The sequence below is a fragment of the Triticum aestivum genome, chromosome 5B (genome assembly GCF_018294505.1).
Source record: "Triticum aestivum cultivar Chinese Spring chromosome 5B, IWGSC CS RefSeq v2.1, whole genome shotgun sequence".
In the NCBI taxonomy this organism is placed as follows: domain Eukaryota; kingdom Viridiplantae; phylum Streptophyta; class Magnoliopsida; order Poales; family Poaceae; genus Triticum; species Triticum aestivum.
Window position 1 is genome coordinate 712153784 of NC_057807.1, and position 20744 is coordinate 712174527.

At 41.3% G+C, this 20744-nt stretch overlaps 2 protein-coding genes across 2 annotated transcripts; both read left to right on the forward strand.

Annotated features, from left to right (window-relative positions):
- Nucleotides 1-7698: 7698 nt before the first annotated feature.
- LOC123117888 (uncharacterized) lies at nucleotides 7699-14898 on the forward strand. Its single transcript, XM_044538555.1, has 7 exons — nucleotides 7699-7979; nucleotides 8730-8816; nucleotides 8932-9177; nucleotides 9293-9460; nucleotides 11502-11555; nucleotides 11673-11816; nucleotides 14330-14898. The coding sequence occupies exons 1-7, from the start codon at nucleotides 7800-7802 to the stop codon at nucleotides 14696-14698; spliced, it is 1248 nt and encodes a 415-aa protein (XP_044394490.1). The 5' UTR covers nucleotides 7699-7799; the 3' UTR covers nucleotides 14699-14898.
- Nucleotides 14899-16362: 1464 nt separating this feature from the next.
- LOC123117889 (uncharacterized) lies at nucleotides 16363-18585 on the forward strand. Its single transcript, XM_044538556.1, has 3 exons — nucleotides 16363-16465; nucleotides 16554-18314; nucleotides 18406-18585. The coding sequence occupies exons 1-2, from the start codon at nucleotides 16442-16444 to the stop codon at nucleotides 17835-17837; spliced, it is 1308 nt and encodes a 435-aa protein (XP_044394491.1). The 5' UTR covers nucleotides 16363-16441; the 3' UTR covers nucleotides 17838-18314; nucleotides 18406-18585.
- Nucleotides 18586-20744: the final 2159 nt, after the last annotated feature.

A 20744-nucleotide genomic window follows, 5' to 3' on the forward strand; every position in this document is an offset into this window, starting at 1 on the left:
TAAAAGATTTAACACAATCAAACTTAGGTGTCATACCTGACTCCAAAGGCGCTACACTCCCCGGCAACGGCGCCAGAAAAGAGTCTTGATGACCCACAAGTATAGGGGATCTATCATAGTCCTTTCGATAAGTAAGAGTGTCGAACCCAACGAGGAGCAGAAGGAAATGATAAGCGGTTTTCAGCAAGGTATTCTCTGCAAGTACTGAAATAAGTGGTAACAGATAGTTTTGTGATAAGATAAATTGTAACGAGCAACAAGTAGCAAAAGTAAAAAAGGTGCAGCAAGGTAGCCCAATCCTTTTTGTAGCAAAGGACAAGCCGGAACAAACTCTTATAATAAGAAAAGTGCTCCCGAGGACACATGGGAATATCGTCAAGCTAGTTTTCATCACGCTCACATGATTCGCGTTCGGTACTTTGATAATTTGATATGTGGGTGGACCGGTGCTTGGGTGTTGTTCTTACTTGAACAAACATCCCACTTATTATTAACCTCTATTGCAAGCATCCGCAACTACAACAAAAGTATTAAGGTAAACCTAACCATAGCATGAAACATATGGATCCAAATCAGCCCCTTACGAAGCAACACATAAACTAGGGTACCCATCATGTACTTATTACTTCCCAATGCCTTCCTCTAGGCCCAATAATGGTGAAGTGTTATGTAGTCGACGTTCACATAACACCACTAGAGGTTAGACAACATACATCTCATCAAAATATCGAACGAATACCAAATTCACATGATTACTAATAGCAAGACTTCTCCCGTGTCCTTAGGAACAAACATAACTACTCACAAAGCATATTCATGTTCATAATCAGAGGGGTACTAATATGCATAAAGGATCTGAACATATGATTTTCCACCAAGTAAACCAACTAGCATCAACTACAAGGAGTAATCAACACTACTAGCAACCTACTAGCACCAATCCCGGACTTGGAGACAAGAATTGTGTACAAGAGATGAACTAGGGTTTGGAGATGAGATGGTGCTGGTGAAGATGTTGATGGAGATTTCCCTCTCCCGATGAGAGGAGCGTTGGTGATGATGATGGCGATGATTCCCCCCCCCCCCGGAGGGAAGTGTCCCCGGCAGAACAGCTCTGCGAGAGCCCTAGATTGGTTCCGCCAAGGTTCCGCCTCGTGGCGGCGGAGTCTCATCCCGAAAGGTTGCTTGCTATTTTTTCTCATCGAAAGACTTCATATAGGAGAAGATGGACGTCGAAGAGCCACCAGGGGGCCCACGAGGTAGGGGGCGCACCCAGGGGGGAGGGGCGCGCCCCCCACCCTCGTGAGCAGGGTGTGGGCCCCCCGGCCTTCATCTTTGGTGACATTTTTTCTTTATTTATTTTAAGATATTCCATGGAGTTTCAGGACTTTTGGAGTTGCGCAGAATAGCCCTTCAATATTTGCTCCTTTTCCAGCCCAGAATTCCAGCTGCCGGGCATTCTCCCTCTTCATGTAAACCTTGTAAAATAAGAGAGAATAGTCATAAGTATTGTGACATAACGTAAATAACATCCCATAATGCGATAAATATCAATATAAAAGCATGATGCAAAATGGAGGATGTATCAAAGGGTAAGCCTTATTTGGTTAAAAAAGGGTTATAGCTAGAATTTACACAAATGAGAGGAGTTTTCTGGAATGTGAGAGGTATTGGGCAAGATCACAAAAAAAGATATGTTAGAGAAATGATTATGGACTATAGGTTGGATTTTGTTGGGATATCAGAAACAATTAAACAAGACTTTACAAAAAATGAATTGCATAATCTTTGTGGGGGGAGAAATTACCAATGGTGTTGGAATCCCCCTAGAGGGATGTCTGGGGGAATCCTAGTTGGCATTAATAAAGAGTTGTTTGACATTGAACATATTGAAAAAGGACAATACTTCTTGAGAGTTCTATTGTTTGACAAGAATATCCAAATGCACTAGAATTTAGTCACAATTTATGGAGATGTGCAGAAAGAGGGAAAAGCTAATTTCCTTGCTGAGTTAGCTAGGCTATACCACGACAATCCTTTACCTTGTTTGGTGGGGGGTGATTTTAACATCATCAGAAATAATAAAGAAAAAAACAAACCTATGGTAAATAACAGTGGTCCTTTATATTTAATGTTGTAATTGAACAAGCTGGATTGAGAGAACTTCCTTTGAATGGGAGACAATACACTTGGGCCAATAATCAAGAGGATCCCACTTATCAGAAACTTGACAGGGTATTGATGTGTCCTGCTTGGGAAGAAAAATACCCCTTAACTATATTACAAGCCTTTGCTAGGGAAATTTCTGATCATACCCCCTTGTTCCTAGATACAGGAGAGGCACATGCAATTAGATATACTTTCAGATATGAGAATGCTTGGTTTTTTAGAGAGGGCTTTAAGGAGGTAATATATAATACCTGGAACAAAAAATTCAGAGGAGGTGTTTTGGATAGATGGCAGGCAAGGATGAGAGAATTGAGGAGAAAAGCTAAGGGATGGAATAAAAATGTGGATGCTTGGTATAGGAAAATTAAAATAGAAATCATAAAATAATTGGATGATATTGATAAGAAAGCAGAAATAATGGGTCTGACTGCTGCAGACAGAACTGAGCAGAAGGCTTAGAATGCAACTTAAAAGAATCATGACACAAGAAGAAATGAAATGGATACAGAGATATAAATATAAAGAGATTAAATATGGGGATGGGAATACTAGATACTATCATGCGAAAGTGAATGGGAGAAGGAGAAAAAAAATAAAATAATCTCTTTAGAACAAGAAGAAGGGATCATAGAAGGAGAGAACAGTCTGATGGAATACATTACTAAATTCTATAAAAATCTCTTTGGACACCCTGAAGAGTCTAGTATTTCCTTAGGGGATATAGAGATGTAGAAAATAAATGCCCAGGATAAAGAGGTTTTATTGTCCCCTTTCTCCTTAGATGAAATTCATCAAGTAGTTTTTGGTATGAAAAGAAATAAAAGCCCAGGCCCTGATGGGTTCCCTGCTGACTTTTATCAAGATTTTTGGGATTTGGTCAAGTGGGATCTGAAAGCCTTAGTTGAGGGGTTTGCCAAAGGAGAAATCAATATTGCCAGGCTTAACTATGGCATTATTACCCTGGTCCCCAAAACTAATGATGCCAAGCAAATTCAAAAATTCAGGCCTATATGCCTGCTAAATGTGAGTTTCAAGATTATTACAAAAGTTCTGATGAACAGATTGACCAAATGTGTTGCACCTGTTATCTCCAGAACACAAACTGCATTTATCAAAGGGAGGTACATTATGGAAGGAGTGGTGATTCTACATGAAGCCTTGAACACTTTTCATAAGGACAAAGAAGATGCTTTAGTTTTTAAAGTTGATTTTGAAAAAGCATATGATAAAATAAAATGGCCCTTTGTTATACAGATGCTAAAACTGAAAGGTTTTCCAGACAAGTGGTGTGATTGGGTAATGGAAACAATGAGAGGAGGACATGTTGGAGTCAAGGTAAATGCTGAAATTGGCCCTTTTTTCAAAACCTACAAAGGTTTGAGACAGGGAGATGCTATGTCACCATTGCTTTTTGATGTGGCTGCAGATGCCTTAGCCATTCTTATGAAAAATGCTTTAGATTTGGATATTGTTAAGGGAGTCCTTAACAAAAATAATAATAAGGGTGTAAATATGTTGCAATATGCTGATGATACTATCTTTCTGATCAGAGATGAGGTTGAGAGTGTGAGAAACCTTAAATTATACTGGGGGCCTTTGAACAGATGTTAGGTCTAAAAATCAACTTTCATAAAAGTGAACTAATGCTGTTTGGAAAGGCCAAAGAAAAACAATTTCTCTAGCAGGAAATTCTGACATGTAAAATGGGAGATTTACCCATCAAATATCTAGGTATGCCTGTAGCTGAAACTAGGATCAGGAATGTACATTGGAGCTGTGTGACAGATAAAATTGAGAAAAGATGTGGATGTTGGCAAGGGAAGCTGTTAGGATCTATTGCTGGCAGGATCACCCTGGTCCAAGCTTGCCTGACTAATATTCCTCTGTTCATGATGTCCTTTTATGCTATCCCAAAAGGAATCATTAAAAAAGCTGATTTTTTCAGGGCTAGATTGGTGTGGCAAGAAGATGAGAATGTTAGGAAATATCATCTAGTTAATTGGAAGGAGTGTTGCCTACCCAAAGAGGTGGGGGGTCTAGGGATTCTCAATCTGGAGATGATGAACAAAGCCTTGCTAGCTAAGTGGTACTGGAAAATGGAAACAGAAGAGGGGATGTGGCAAGAGGTCCTAAAAAGGAAATATAATAATAATCGATGTCTAGCTTTAGTGGAAAAAACCCGGGAGATTCTCAGTTCTGGGCTAGTTTGCTAAATATTAAGAATATCTTCTACAAATTCGTGAAAAAAGAACCTGGGGAAGGGAAAAACATTAGATTTTGGGAGGACACTTGGGTGGATGACAAGCCCTTAAAAGATGCCTACCCTAGAATTTATGATATTTGTTTTGAGACCACAAAATTACTGTATATGAGGCCATCCAAAAAGGATGGAGAGGCTTCAAATTTAGAAGGACACTACATGGGGAAACTTTAGAGCTATGGAATGCTTTGAAAAGCAGATATGAGAAAATTAAAATGGATGGAGGGAAAGATAAGATCAAATGGACTCTGTCTGCTGATGGAAAATTCTCTGTTAAATCTTTATACAAAGAACTGATTACGTCTGGCTTAAAATTTCCATAGAAATACCTGTGGAAAATCAAAGTTCCTGCAAAAATTAAAGTCTTCCTGTGGTTAGTAAACAAGAAAAGTATTTTGACTAGGGATGTCTTACTTAAAAAAGGGTGGAAAGGGGGAAAGAATGTGTGTTTTGTGGACAAGATGAATCTATTGATCATTTAATGTTCACTTGCTCTACGGCTTCTTTGCTTTGGAGCCTGGTTAGATGTGTTTGTGGTCTGAAAACCATTCCTTTTAGTGTTAAAGAATGTTTTGGGGGATGGATTAGCAAATTCTGCAAAGAAGGTAAGAAAATGGTGATGGTTGGGGTTTCTGCTTTATTCTGGGCAATTTGGAAAAGCAGAAATGCAATTATTTTTGAGAAAAAAAGGATTAATAATCCTTTTCAAATAATCAAACTAATAGTTCGATGGTTGATTGACTGGTCCATTTTACAGACAAAGGAGCCACCAAGAAAACTGCTGGAACTGGAGGCAAGAGTACTAGAACGGGCAGCAAATGAGGTGTACACAGCTGGGCAGGGATGGCGAATCAATGTGGCAAGGCTACCCTGGATGATGGCTGCAACTCCTTCGTCTTCTGCTGCTGTTCCAAGTCCTTTTGTTGCCTGCTAGTTACTAGTTATTAGGTCAATGACTCTGTTAGATGTGTTGATGGACTTTGTTCATGTTGGGCCTGTGTTGGTCCTTTTGGCCGGTTTCAATCGTCTTATGTAAAATTGTGAACCTGTTTTGTGCTGCCTGTCCTTTGAATTCTGTAAGCCTGGTTTTCAGTAATGAAAATCGGAAGGGGAAAGCACTTCTTTGATAAAAAAAATATGGTTGCTCATGCTTGATAGGCTCTGGTGTGCCAATCGCTTGCAGCGCCGCGGCTGGCGAAATGACTACTTCTACTGGCTCTGCATGCGGAACTTGGAGACCTCGCTACACATTCTATGGGAATGCCAGCACGCTGGGACGATCTGGCAGGCGGCTGCTTCTTGGTCTGGCTGTGCGTCCCTAAACCCTGCATGCTGGCCAAAGGCAGATAATTCAAAAGAGCTTTGGTTATCAATTGTACCGAAGACGGCGGCAGAACACAAGAAGGGAATCAAGTCCATGTTGATACTGGTATCGTGGAGGATATGGCTGGAGCAAAACAGCAGAATCTTCAACAACAATATTTTCGCTGCGACCACCACACTACAAGAGATCCGGTAATATTTGGAAATGTGGAGACTGGGGGCTGCGAAATGCATTTTTAAACAAATCAAGTTTGTTGAATGCAATACTGTTTTTATTTCTCGCAAAAAAGCTGCTTTTTCTCCAATGTGTATTTGGTATTTTTTTTAGTGGAGTGTAGATGGTATTAGACTGGACTTTGGTTAACTCTCCTTCTCGATAGATACCGGGTTCCTGTTTTCCTCTCGTCCCTAGCGGCTGGAACCCTAGCCGCCGCCAGGGGAGGCCGATCTTCCAACGCCGCTCTCCGGCGGCCCCCTACACCGACGACCTCGGTCGTCGGTGGTGGTGGTGGGGGGGGGGGGGGGGGGTCGCCGGATCCACGCGTGTGGATCGCTTTTACTCTTTCGTAGTCTAGGTTTATAGGTTGTTCATCATCTTTGCTCCGGCGGCGACGATGACAACCCTGAATAAAGATTCTTCGGATCCTTCCCTGACGAGGCCATCAGTCCTATGGTTGGGGATGGATTTGGAAACCAGTCTGTTCAAGCAAGGATGGCGTGGCGGCGGCGGCATCCTCGTGGTGGACATGTGTCCTCGGGCTCCGCCGTTGCGATGGCGTTTGCTCCAGCGTCGGCGCGAAGCTTGGGAGGTAGTCGAGGAGTGGATGCAGATTGTGGTCTGCATCGACGACATCTGGAAGACGGAGCATGTGCTGGGCTCGTGGTTCGTGGATGGCAGATATGGTTTCCTCCTTCGGCGTTTTAGTCGTGGTGGGGTGCTAGATCTGGAGTTCGATGGCGTGTTTGGGGTGTTGCCCCGGTCTGATTCGTTCAACGGTAAGGGCTTCACTTTTGGTGAGCTACCTTGGAGGTCCGCAAAGCTGCATATCAGCGATGGAGCCGCGTCGAGCTCGGGTGTGGAGGTGATTCGCCATTCTTTTCTTCGGTGGCTACTGAGGTGGTGCCGAAGGCAGGTGACGGACGTTGGTGTCAAGCTCAGAGATGTTCTGCTATCTATTCAGTTTCGTCATGTCGGTCTTTACGTGACTTGTATTTTGTTCTTTATGATATGAATGAGACATGTATTATCATGGAAAAAAACTCTCCTTCTCGAAGAAAAAACGAACGGGTGTCACACGGTGGCCACTAGTGCATCGTCAACCGCGTTGCCGGCGGCCACACGGCGGGCCAAGCATAGCAACACAGTTAAACGGAGCTATCGGTGGAACCTTGGCCCGAGCAACACGGTTTCTACAGGCCAGTCCGAACGGTCAAACTTAACATGCACTGCCCGTCCGGGAATTGAACCAGATTTTTCAACTAGACTTATGCAAGGCGGGAACATGCACTGCACTTCTCATGGAACCGGAGGACATAAACGTCTACGTATACGCCAGCTGCCTCTGTAATAAGAATTCCAATTGGACGCGGACATGCAGTCAATAGTACTCCCTCCATTTTTATAAGTCTTTGTAGAGATTGCACTATGTGAATTACATACGGAGCAAAATGAATGAATCTAAACTTAAATGCATCTATATACATCCGTATGCGGTTTATAGTGAAATCTCTACAAAGACTTACATTTAGAAACGAAGGGAGTACTATGTATAGACCAGCTGCTTCTGTAAGAACTTCAATTGGACGTCCACATGCAGTCCAATACTAGTCCAGTACGTACGTACACGCCACCTGCTTCCGTAAAAAATTCATTTCACTTGGATGGGAACATGCTGTCCGATAGCACTTGTACTCCTATACATGTCTGCTTGCTTGCTGACTAGTCAAGAATGCACAAGTTTCAGCCTTATAAAACGCCCAAGCTAGCTACTACCCAATAGCTCATCTAGCTGTGATATTCAACACAGTAACGTACCTACAACGCTCAATGGCAGCGACTCGAGCGTGTTTGGTCGCGCTCGCGGTGGCTCTGTCATTTCTCTTCTTGGAGGGCCCAGCCGCGGTGTTGGCCGCGCCGGCGAAGACCGCGGAGAGTTTGGAGCAGCGGCGACGGGAGGCGCAAAGCCTCCTCAGGCGGCTCAACAAGCCTCCTGTCGCAAGCTTTCAGGTACATGCATAAGCATATGTACGTTCAGCCTGCCCAATAGAGGAGAAGTGATGCGTTGCAAATCAACATGCTTGTGCTGAGCGACAAAACCAGAGAGAAGAAGTCTATCTATATATAAACATGTTTAGTCGTATGTGCTATTAATTGTTTGTCGTCCTCTCACAAGCCATGCATAAGCATAAGCAGTACTACGCATTATTACATGTCAAATTTCAGCTTGTCCGGACATCTGAGGAGCTCCTGACAAAAAACACAAAATCGGTCAAAACAGTATGTACAGCCCCCAACTTTTTTTTTGCTGACAGCTACTAAAATGTCGAAACTCCACGAAATTTGGCATGGACTTACACATATGAGCATCTAGCATCACAAAAAAATTCAGATTCTTTTTATATTTTAAATATTTCAAACGAATTTACTGTTCACCTCAGGTGCAGATGCACCCGAGAGTCAAAACACCACGGCAATAATCCTTCTAATGTAAAACATCAAAAGCTTCGATCCAGAATGACCAAGAGTTAACAAATTGTTTTAAAATTAAAGATCAGTGCCAATTAACCAGCGGATATTCGCTTAAATAAATTTAAAAGCTACAGTTGTATGCAATCACCGAAAATAGACAGCATTAAATTAATTATGTGTGACGCGTCGTCTAGAAGTAACATATGTACAGAAGATCTAACATTTGTCAATTTGCTTGTAATATTCTCCCTTTTCTTGTTGCAACCAATGATTTCCCCAAATTAATAGAGCCCGGATGGAGATGTCATAGACTGTGTGCACATTTCCAAACAGCCTGCATTCGACCATCCTCTCCTCAAAAACCATACTATCCAGGTAATACATTGCAACACCATTTCACTTTTCATATCATTGTTGGTTGCAAACAAGTTGTAGTGCCCCACACTATTACACACACATATCATGATATCACTCAACCGTCAACTTTCAGATGCGGCCTTCTTACAACCCAGGAGGTATGTATCATGACCCCACCATCGCACCCCATCCAATAACCCAGACATGGCATCAAAATGGTAAGTGCCCCGAGAACACCATACCAATCCAGAGGACAAAGGAGCAGGATGTTCTAAGGGCTAGTTCCATCAAGAGGTATGGCAAAAAGAGGCCCAGGAGCATCCCAAACCTTAGTTCAATCAATGACCCTGACACAACCAATATCACGAGGGGCCACCAGGTACAAAGGCCATTAAAGAATCATGTTCATATGAGTCATAATATTCCTCTTTGATTGTTACAATCATTATTCCTAAAAGTGACCATTTAACTTTGTTTTCTCTCCCATTGAGCAGCATGCTATCGCATCTACAAGTGTTGATAAGTGCCATGGAACCAAAGCCACTTTTAATCTGTGGCAACCAATGATTGCGAGAGCCAATGACTTCAGCTTGGCCCAATTCTGGATTAGTGGGGGTTCCTATCAGGGAAACGACCTCAATACCATTGAAGTAGGATGGCAGGTCAGTCCACAGAGGGAACCCCACCTCCATAAAATATTTACTAAACTCTACTTTTCGACTTCTAGTATATTCATGATATATGTCTTTATGAAAGAAGCAGAACATAAGTATGAGCTAGTCTATGTTCTCCATTGGTAAAAACTTTTTCTTTCTTTCCTAAGTTGTGCTAGAAGCATTACTTTTAAGAGCTAAATGCATTTAGCAAGCTATAAAGTATAGACAATCTTGTCTTTATACATGTACATGTGTTATTTGTGGATATAATTAAAGGCAACTTTCATAGTGGATTGTTTTTCAATCTAGAAGACTTGTAGTAGCATTTAATTCTAAAAAAGGAGATTAACACACAACTAAATTAAGTAGATTTTCAACTAATTGTCACAATTCATGGATTGTTAAGCTTGAGGCAACAAACCTGAAAATGGAACTAAAGCAACCACTCCATTATAAAGAAAGAAAATCTAACTATATGTAAACATTCTTCCAAACTCAAAGTATACTTGTTTGACATGTGTTGTTAGTGGAACAGGCAGGTTCGGGACGGGCCCTAGGAAATCCCAGACCGAACTCATGCCACCATGTCAAATAATGTCAAAACTGCTACAATTATCAAAGAAAATCCTATTTCATGAACTAGGATGCGACCCAGGCAACCCAGGTCATGTGTGTGCCCCCTTGCGCCACCATCAAACCTTGCATGCATATAGGTTGCATGAAGTTATTAGGATGTCTATTTCTATGTTGTGGCAATCACAAAAGATGTTTCCATAATGAGTCACATGGCAATGGCGATAACAATCCATGTTAAATTATACTGATACTTTATGGCAAGAAAGTTGCTACTTAAAATAAATTTATTATATCCAGAGTAAATTTTATAACATATTTACAATTTACGCACTCCAACTTCAAATAGTTCGAAAATTCAACTGCACTCATTGTCTTTGATAGAGGAAGTCCAACATCTCTGCACTTTTGTGTAGGCTAAAGCGTTGTTTTCAGCACTGTACTAACTAAGAGTGGAGTTTATCATGTAGAATCTATCTTACCAAAAAAAATCATTTTGACATAATGCGTGGACGAATAAAATTCATACAACTAAACTATGTAAGATCATACTAGGATTGATGAAGTCATGATGGACGGCTGGGTGGCTACAACATGAGCTCTCACAACTCAATCTAAGGTTTGAACTAAACACAAGTCAAACACACAGGATTGCAATGCAAATGGGAAGAACTATGAATAAAGATGCTTAAACATATAAAGTAACTTGTGAAGGACGTCTATCATATCAGGACAAAATTGCATAGTATCCACATATGTATATGAAAAAGGAGGAAGGGTCAGAAATTTTGATTAGTTGAGGACCTCAAAATCATCCACGAACATCAAGTTATTATGTCTCTAATAAAATACACAAGTCTTCCTTGTTCCTGTAGGAGAATGGGTTCGTGGATTAGGGAGGTAGGCATGTGAAATTATTCTTGATAATATTCCGTGCTATACAAAAACTATATCCATTTATAAAAGGATTTCAAAGATATATATGGATTTTGTGTACATCAAAAGGGAATCAAATGAACAAGAAAGAAACATCCAAATTGATGTTCAAGCACAAATGCCAAAGGGACAAAACATTATTGTTGGGTGAGCGTAATCAAGCTGGTGAAAAAACATTCAATTGAGGGATGCATGAGTATTTCTTATGTTGGTTCATTTGTTGGCAAGGTGACACATTGTATGTCGATAGTCTCAATGGAAGCAAGGGAGAAACAAGCAGACTGAAAAGACTTAGAGATCGTCTAGCTTTTTTCTGCTCGCATGAAAGAACAATCTCTCTCTCTCTCTCTCTCTCTCTCTCTCTCTCTCTCTCTCTCTCTCTCTCTCTCTCTCTAACAAGCAAGTCCTGCATCTCCATTCTTATAGATAGCTAACATCATGTTATTATATAAGACCTAAACATGTTGTCATGGTGCATTAAGTTGTGCAATCTCTTTCATTGAGGCTAATGGCGCTATTCTCTCTACAAAAATTGCAGGTTTACCCACAAATGTATAATGATAACAATGCTAGACTCTTCATCTTCTCGACTGTAAGATAAACACCTAATTTTATTTTATCTTCATCAGTAGTCATATTAAGTCCATCTTTTATTAATGCTGGGAATAACATCAATATACTAATTTTCTTTTGTTGTGTAATATTGTAGCATGATGCATATCAAACAGGATGTTACAACCTAAAGTGCTCAGGGTTCGTCCAAACGGATAATCAGATTGCCCTTGGTGGTACCATATCCCCGGTCTCCACCTATGGAGGCACACAATATGACTTGGATATTTTAGTTTGGAAGGTAATATGACACAATAATATTTCACATCCGTAGTATTTAGTAGGGTGCGCAGACCACTTCAACTCAAAAGCTTAAAAGTGATGGAGAAAGGTGAGTAGCTCACTTATACTCTAACTCCCATGCCCCCTCATGTGTAGGATCCCTTAGGCCTCAAACATGGAAATAGGAGTCGGCTATAATCAATTTTATTTTATTCCACCCTCTAGGATTTCATATCGTTTTATTGGACCCATTAGGATTATAACTCAACACTTCTGGCTTTCAGTTGCATGCACTGACCAGTTCGACTCAAACGCTTAAACTGATGTGGAGGAGTGATCAATTCACTTATACTTCAACATTAAACATCATAAATAAAATTCTTGAAGGGGCAAAAAGAATCCATGTCAGCCATTGAACAGGTTTCTAATAAGTTACTCCTCCTTACCTAGTTAGAGTTGAAAAAAATAGACCTCAATTATTGTTTTTAAGTCATGTCAAGTTTAAGCCATTTTAGTAATAGATTGACTGGCTAATAATAGTTACACGTCGTGTGGACTTTTATGTAACGTCTGCACCACAAGATCGTCCTCTCATAGCATAGGAGTCCTTTCACCCTAGATGCATGCTTACATGCATCATCTAGAGCATGTGTGGTTGTTGTATATGAGAAAGTAATTTAGGAGGTTGAGTGTGTCATTGTCTTGTTTGACTGACTGAGTCGACTTTCGTTACAATGTCTCAAGGTTATATGTAAATATTATTAATGTGCATGTCTTTACATATAGACTCCATTACTTTCCACATTTATATAAGCAATATCTAATTTCACATCGGTACTAAAAAAACTCATCCCTGTCAGCTCCCATGTACCGATAAATCGGAATCGATACTAAAGCATTTGTGTTGATGCATCACAATAGTTGGTAGCAATAAACTCTCCAAGGTGTATCCACTAGCGCTGGTGCTTTGGTAATTATTTGTGTCGTCTCTTGTTACAAAATAGCAGAAATACATTTATCTGTGTTCATCTGGCCTATCTCTTGTTACCATCTAGCATTGATAACTTGTGATTATCACTGCAAATTCAAAATATGAGACAAAAAGTGATATGCCTAGAATGGATAGATACTTCCCAAGTTTTGAATTTGAGTATCAACATGTTTCAAAAACTCCACACACATGCATGTTAATCATGTGACCTGATGCACAATCATGTGGCAGTTCGGCGTGGTGCCATCCATACCTTTTTAGTTCTTTTTGTTATTTATTCATATCCTTGCTGAATACTCAACCAATATGGAAACTCATGAGTATTGATAATATTTGAATTAAGAATGGGAGCGATGAGACAATATAAACGGGGTATTTTGTACTTTCTCTATCCAACATGTAACACATCTTTACAAGAACTCACATACCATAGAAGAGTTCAAAGGGTTTGTTTAGGCTTATAGAATTGGTCCTTGAAGCTACTATTCATAAATATTTCTACCTGCAATGGCGCATCTCTCTCGATTTTTAATACACATTACAATTCTAGGGCAGAGGGGGTAGTAGTGACCAGATTACGGGGAGTATTTATCAACTACTAACATGCCATCTCATACATAGTGTGACATGGTATTCTTTAGTTTATGACACAATGTTCAATTATCACTTATTCTTATGCCACTATGGATAAGTCGTGTCACTAATGCATGTCAAATGCCTACATCATGTGTACACTACATATCTCTACAAGCTTTTAAGGTACCACAAACTATTTGATTATTCTGTGTGCATGGCGTTACTTAGGAGAAAAATCCTTGTATAAATGTTTTTATATAGTTAATCGGCCAGGAAACAAACTCACTAACTTCCTTGAATTTCCAAAGAAAAAAACTAAATACACATGATAGATAAGCGAAAAAGGTTCTGTATTCTCCTTTAATCTTAGCCCTTGGGATCAAGATGGATAAGCCAATGTTTGAGAGTACCTAAAAACTTTTCTTTGAACAAACTTCAAAGGAACTTTCCATTTTAGAATTTCTAGGAACTAATGCATAATGGCATTGCCACCAATAGTAATATAGTTTCCTTTCTTTGCATGGTCAATAGGAACCACTCCCCAATATAATATCTGAAATTTGCTAGAAAATTGATAAGTTTATATTTCCATTCTGGGAAATGCTACACCTACAAACCGAGGTCCACAAAAACAGCTTATGTGTTGACATGCACAATAACAATCGGGCCTGCTTTGTCAAACTTACCAACTGAAAGGTTTCACTTATTTGTTGCGCCTAAGCAGAGTTTCTGTAAAACTTATTTGTAGAGGAGACATCAATTATGATATTCTATTATATTGCCATAAAAGGGCAATAAAACATTTCATAGTGAACATAGAGAACGCATGAACTCACTTTTGTGTTGTGACACCCCAGACTTAGTGTTTTTTTGGCCAAGATTTTGGAACTTAAGGGATATAAACTATATTTCCTGCTCAATGTCTTTTCTACCTTGTTCTCTGCTAAATTAATTTTGGCTTGCAGGACCCAAAGAGTGGCAATTGGTGGTTGCAAGTGGGAACGAATAATGTGGGTTATTGGCCATCATTGATATTCTCATACTTGGCTGATAGTGCATCTACTGTACAATGGGGCGGTGAGGTATTCTCACCCGATGCCGGCCAAACTTCCACACAGATGGGTAGTGGACACTTCCCTGAGGAAGGGTTTGGCAAGGCTAGTTATATCAAGAACATACAAGTGGTAGATTCGTCCAATAATCTCAAACCACCAAGTGATGTGAAGACTATAGCTAAGCAACAGAACTGCTATAATGCAAAAAATGGTATGTCTAGCGACATGGGTACTTACATCTACTATGGGGGGCCAGGGAAGAACTCCAATTGCCCATGAAGATTACCTCTTTAGTAATATAACACTTTTATGCATTACTAGTGGCCCGATAGGTATTATTGGGGTCGATACTAATGTAATAATAAGTGTTGCCACGTATGACATTGTAATTCTCAAGTGTTGTGTGTACGAGTACATTCGTAAGAGGTGAGAATAAGCAGTGGAAGCTCGCGCCAGATGTATTTATTTTTCACCACATGTTTGGTAATATGGTATAAAAAGCTTTCATCATTTTCTATTATAAACTATAGGGATAATTGTTTCTATGCCCTTAGTTGGGTCACCCTCAACTGATTTGCCCCTGATTTTGGAAAACACACGGTCTTGCCCAGCTTTGACCGCTCCCCTTGCGTTTTTGCCCTTCCGACACGTCTGCGTCCAGTCAGCACCGTTTGACCGCAAACGACGCGTTACTTTGGACACCGCTTGCCCCCGTGCTCACTCGCACTCTCTCATTCCCCACTCTTGCTCTCTCTTTTCCCCTTTGACGAACCCTAAATTGTGGCGCCGAGCGATGGGCGGCCAGATCCATTGCGCGGGCGGCCAGATCCATTGCAAGGTGATGGGGAAGAGTGGAGAAAGCGTCGGCGGTGGCCGCTGTGGTGGTAGGAACAACACACCTCCACTGCAGCACGGAGAAGGCGGGTGTGGCGGCACCAACAACGACAAGGGAAGCTCATGTGGCGGATCTGCACCAACGGCGAGAAGCGGTGGCGGATCTGCACCAACGGCGACAAGCGGGGGCGGATCTGCACGGCAAATCCCCCCAGGGTTAGTAGCAAACCTGATTTTCTCAGTTTTTTCAGATGAGATTTGCTTGTATTTAGGGTTTAGTCTAAAGTTTGTGCGTTTTGTCACTGGATATTGTTCCCCCATAGGATGGATCCAGCTGCAGCATTCTTTCTTTCAGTTCAAATGGAGACCACTGTTCTATTTTCTGTTGGTACAAAAGGAAAAGATTGTGGATTCACTTTTCCTTTAGTTGTGGACAACACTAGATCATATACTAATTTTAGGGCTGCCATTTGTGCCAAGTATCCATGGGGATTGTTTGATGCTGTGGAGATCAGATATTGGGATAGTTCCAAACTTTGTTGGGTCCCTGTGCAGTGTGATGCATAGTTAGGTCTGATCTTTGCAAGTAATGCAACAACTATGTCATGCAATTTGGAAATCACAGTTATACAAAAAACTAGAGGTCAGAGATGTGTGAACACATCTAGTTCCAGGCCATATACATCCAGAACTAGGGCTAGTAGTAGAACCCCAAGTGGTCCTAGAACACCAAGTGCTTATGCAACTGCAACTGTCAATGAAAGCCAAGAAAACCAAAAGAAGCCACTTGATCCTGTTGTGGAGGAGGCATTGCCTGATGCACCTGGTGTGGAGGATGAGGTTCTATATCCTGGATATGTCCAGCACAATAATGATGAAGGAGATGTAGCAGATAAAGAGTACGTTCCTGCAGAATTTTCAGATGCAGATGAGGATGAGAAGCAAGAGGATGTTGAGATGGGAGTTTTTGAAGATGCAGAAGAGGACAGACCTGTAAAGATGTATGACAAGGAAAATCCATGTATTGGTGAAGGTGTGGTTTTCCCTAGTGCAGTTGACTGCAGAAATGCAGTTCCAATCTTCTCAATCAAGTCTGAAACTGAGTTCCTTACTCTGAAAAGTGATCCAACAAGGTTTACTGTCAAATGTGCTTATGAGAAATGCAAGTGGAGACTGCATGCCTCTTTAATGAGGAAGAGCACACTATTTCAGGTATTTCATTTCCAGGTATTGCATTTTAGTTTATTTTCAGGTATTGCATTTTCTGTACTAATCTCATTGTTTTTTTGGTTTGTTTCAGATTAAAGTCAACCCATATCAGCATACATGTCCTAGTGTGAATAGATCTCAGAGATTGAGAGCTGCAAAAAGAAGATGGATAGCGGATGCTTCTATGGCTTGGATCAAAGCAAATCTAGGAATTGGTACAAAGGAAATTCAGAGCAAGTTGTTAGAGAAATATGGTGTGGAGGTGCCGTATGACAGATGCTACCATGGCAAAGAGATTGCACTTGACAAACTGTATGGAAAGTATAGTGATAGCTTTCAGTTGTTATATAGTTTCAAAGCTGAAGTAGAGAGGGCATCACCAGGCAGTATTGCGGAAATTGAGAAGCACACAGTTGAGTACAAGATGAATAACAAGAAGTTCTACAAGGAGTGCTTTAGAAGGGTGTTTGTGTGCTTCAAAGCATGTCAAAAAGGTTTTCTGGAGGGGTGTAGGCCATACCTAGCTGTAGATGCTACTGCACTGACTGGTAGGTTCAGAGGGCAACTTGTGGCAGCATGTGCACTAGATGGACACAACTGGTTATTTCCTGTTGCATATGGTGTTTTGGAAGGGGAGTCAATTGAGAGTTGGACTTGGTTTTTTAGCAACCTAAAGAAAGTAATAGGTCATCCAGAAGGTTTAGTGATACATACTGATGCTTGCAAGGGATTGGAAACTGTTGTTGAGGATGTTTACCCTGGAGTGGAGCACAGAGAGTGCATGAGGCACTTGGCCCAAAATTTCAGCAAGAAATTCAAGGGGAAGTTTTGTGATGATAATTTGTGGCCATGCTCACTAACTTGTAGCATCAAGAAACACAACTATCACTTGAACCAGTTGAAAAGCAAGCCCACAGTAAAGGAATATCTAGAGGAACACCACACAAAAACATGGGCAAGAGCTGATTTCAATGAGATTAGCAAAGTTGACTATGTCAATAACAACCTAGCTGAGTCATTCGACTCCAGAATCAAAAAATACAAGAGCCTGCACATAGTTGATCTGCTAGACAAGATTAGGCAGTATATCATGGAGAAGTTGGAGTTAAGAAACAGATTTGCCTCTGACCATTTCATTGGGTACTACATCATACCAGCAGTTATGAAGGTGTTAATCGAGAAAACCAAAGGTTTGCAAAGGAGTATAGTGAGGAGAAGCCCAACAGAGGCAGAGGTGACTGCTACTGATAGTGAGAAGAGAGAATGGATGTACCCTGTTGACTTAGAGCGCTGGTCTTGCAGTTGCAGACAGTGCCAGATCACAGATAAACCATGCATCCATGCACTTTTCTTTATCACTGCTCTAAAGAGGTGAAGCAAGTGGGATAGATCAGTATGTGCACAAATATTATTCAGTTGACATGTTCAGAGCTACTTATGCTGAGAACCTCCCAGCTCTAGAAGGCAAGCAACAGTGGGACATTATAGATCCTGGATTCAAATTGTGTGCTCCTCTTCAACATAGAGCTCCAGGCAGACCAAGAAAGCAAAGGATTAGAAGTAGCACTGAAGGAAAAGGCCTTGGTCCTAGGAAGCACAAGTGCAAAAGGTGTGGGAGATGTGGACACAAAGCCAAGGGCTGCAAACAATCTGTTGATCCAGCCTTTGGAGAAGATGAACATTGGGGAGCAGACAATGCAGATGATCATCGTACAGCCAATGAACCAGCAGAAGCAGAAATACAACAGGAGGAGGAGGAGGATGAGACAACACCTGATGTTCTTCAGCAGCAGATGGCACCACCAAAGGAGCCATCACATGATGCATCTACAGGAGCTAGTTGTGCAGTCAGGTATAAGATCTTGGCTTACAAATTCTTACATGTTTTGATCTTACTGCTTTATAAAATCTTTCAAATTGTGATGTGCTTCCACTTGTTTTAGCCCTAGGAAAAATTATAAAAGGGCAGCAGCAAGAGGAGCTTCTCCAAGGTGTGTCAAGCAGAAAACAGTTGTGGAACAGGAGCAAGAAAGCAGTGTTCAAAGAGCAGTAGCAGCAGTTGAACCTCCAAACCCAGCCAAGAACACTAGAAGCAAGGCAATGCTAGCTCCAAACCAGGCCAAGAACACTAGGAGCAAGAAACTTAAGTTCTAGTGCTATGTTATATTTGCCAGTGATGTTATCTTGTTGTTATGCACTTAAGTTCTAGTCCGTTTGTTCAACAACTGCTATTTGGTACAATGTCAGTTTGTTCTATTTGGTACAATGTCAGTTTCTTGAATTTGGTACAATGTGAGTTTGTTGAATTTGGTACAATGTCAGTTTGGTAAAATATGTGCTCTATTTGGTACAATTGGTTGCTCTATTTGCTAGTGTGTGTTGCTCTATTTGCTGAATTTGGCACTATATATGGAATAAATATGTATTTGGTACAATGTCACAAGCATCAGCAGTGAATCATGATCTTCAAAATTAGCATACAATAGTGCATCATAAACAACATTCAACACATCTCTCTCACACACACTTTCTTCAACAACTGCTAGAAACTAGAACACAAAAAACACAGCAACACACATTCCTACAAACAACAATGCCAGAAGACGCAACATCTCATCTCTCTCTCTCACTGTCTTCTTCAAAGCAAGATTTTTCTTTGACAGCTCCATGTTTTGCTTCTGCATTTTGTGGCTTCTGATCCAGCTTTGTTCTAGCTCTGCGTGCAAGTCTTCAAAAGCAAGGGCGGCACGCAATGGAGGAGGAGGATCAACCCAAACGACCCAGTGACACTCATGTGGTAACTGCTTGAGCATCAAACTAACAAAACATTAGAGATTGCATAAACAACATCTTTAACATGGTATAATTCACAAGATCTTACATCTAGAGGACACCCTAAAAATGGCGGCCAGTGTTAGCTCCTCCCCGCGCAACACGCCAGGCAGGAATAAGGCCATGACCAGGGCAGCGATGCTTTGATAAAAGCTCCAATCCGCAATAACTTTCATCTGGAAGATAGAACTCGGAGACATGCTCCACAATCCCGACCCCATCAACCTAAATCAGAAACTTCCCCAATTATCACAAACCCTAGAACGCATTGGGGGGGGGGGGGGGGAAGAAGCGTTGCCGGAGTTTTACTTACCTCTCCGACCACCGGCGAGAAGATGGAAGAGCTCGAGCTCGCCATGCGTCACCGCTCCTTGCTCTACCACGACACGCCTTGCCTCCCACTCCTTTTCCTCGCCGGTGCTCTCGCTATCCTCTGTTTGCTTGTGCTAGCACATTGAGGACGAAGGGGTATCATGTATAGCACCGACAGGGGCAAAAATATCCAAAGTAATGCGTCGTTTGCGGTCAAACGACGCTGACTGGACGGAGATATGCCGGAAGGGCAAAAACGCAAGGGGAGCTGTCAAAGCTGGGCAAGACCGCGTGTTTTCCAAAATTAGGGGCAAATCAGTCGAGGGTGACCCAACTAAGGGTATAAATTCAATTTGCCCTAAACTATAAAGCACTTCAGCTAAATTCCACATATTGTCAATAATGATAAGCATATTTACACCATGAGAATAGACACTAGCAACAAGCAATATTACAGTTGTGACTAGCACTACCGACGAGAGAGGCATATCATCGCTGGCGCGCTTCTGGCCCGTCATTGCCTTGGGGTCAGTGATACCATTGTATAGATGGGGCAGGTGTCCTATTAATGATGTTTATGTCCTACAAGTACATATGGCTTATAGCATAATTTGTGATATTTAAGTATTAAATCCATAGGGAGTGAAAAGGATGAAACTACCGACCCCGCAGCTCGTGACCACGAATGCAACTATGCTCACAACCGTCCCAGAGTTTAGAAAAAGTTTACATTTATGGTTTGCTAGGAAAAAACAAAGAGGGGTTTTATCTAGACTATGAACGAAAGGGTGAAAACTTGAAATAAAATGAGACTAAGATAAATGAGACGGTGCTTGAGTAGTAAGAGCATTCTTAAGGATGTTGGATTCATCACCACTACTATGATCTGCACAACATATGTGAATGCATAATTTTAGGCCTGCACTTCTCCGTCCACTTTGTATGGTCAAATGTAGGTGGAGCCAAATAAATTAGGTGTATATATGTTGCAGCCACTGTCACACACGCCACCACCGTTTCTTCCCCCAATTGGTTACCACAAGTCCACAACAATGATTAGAGGATTCCCGATTAAGGTGGCATAAAGCTCAGGGGTTCTGCATTACTCCCATATCTAAGGCCAGGGAAGGATCAAGAT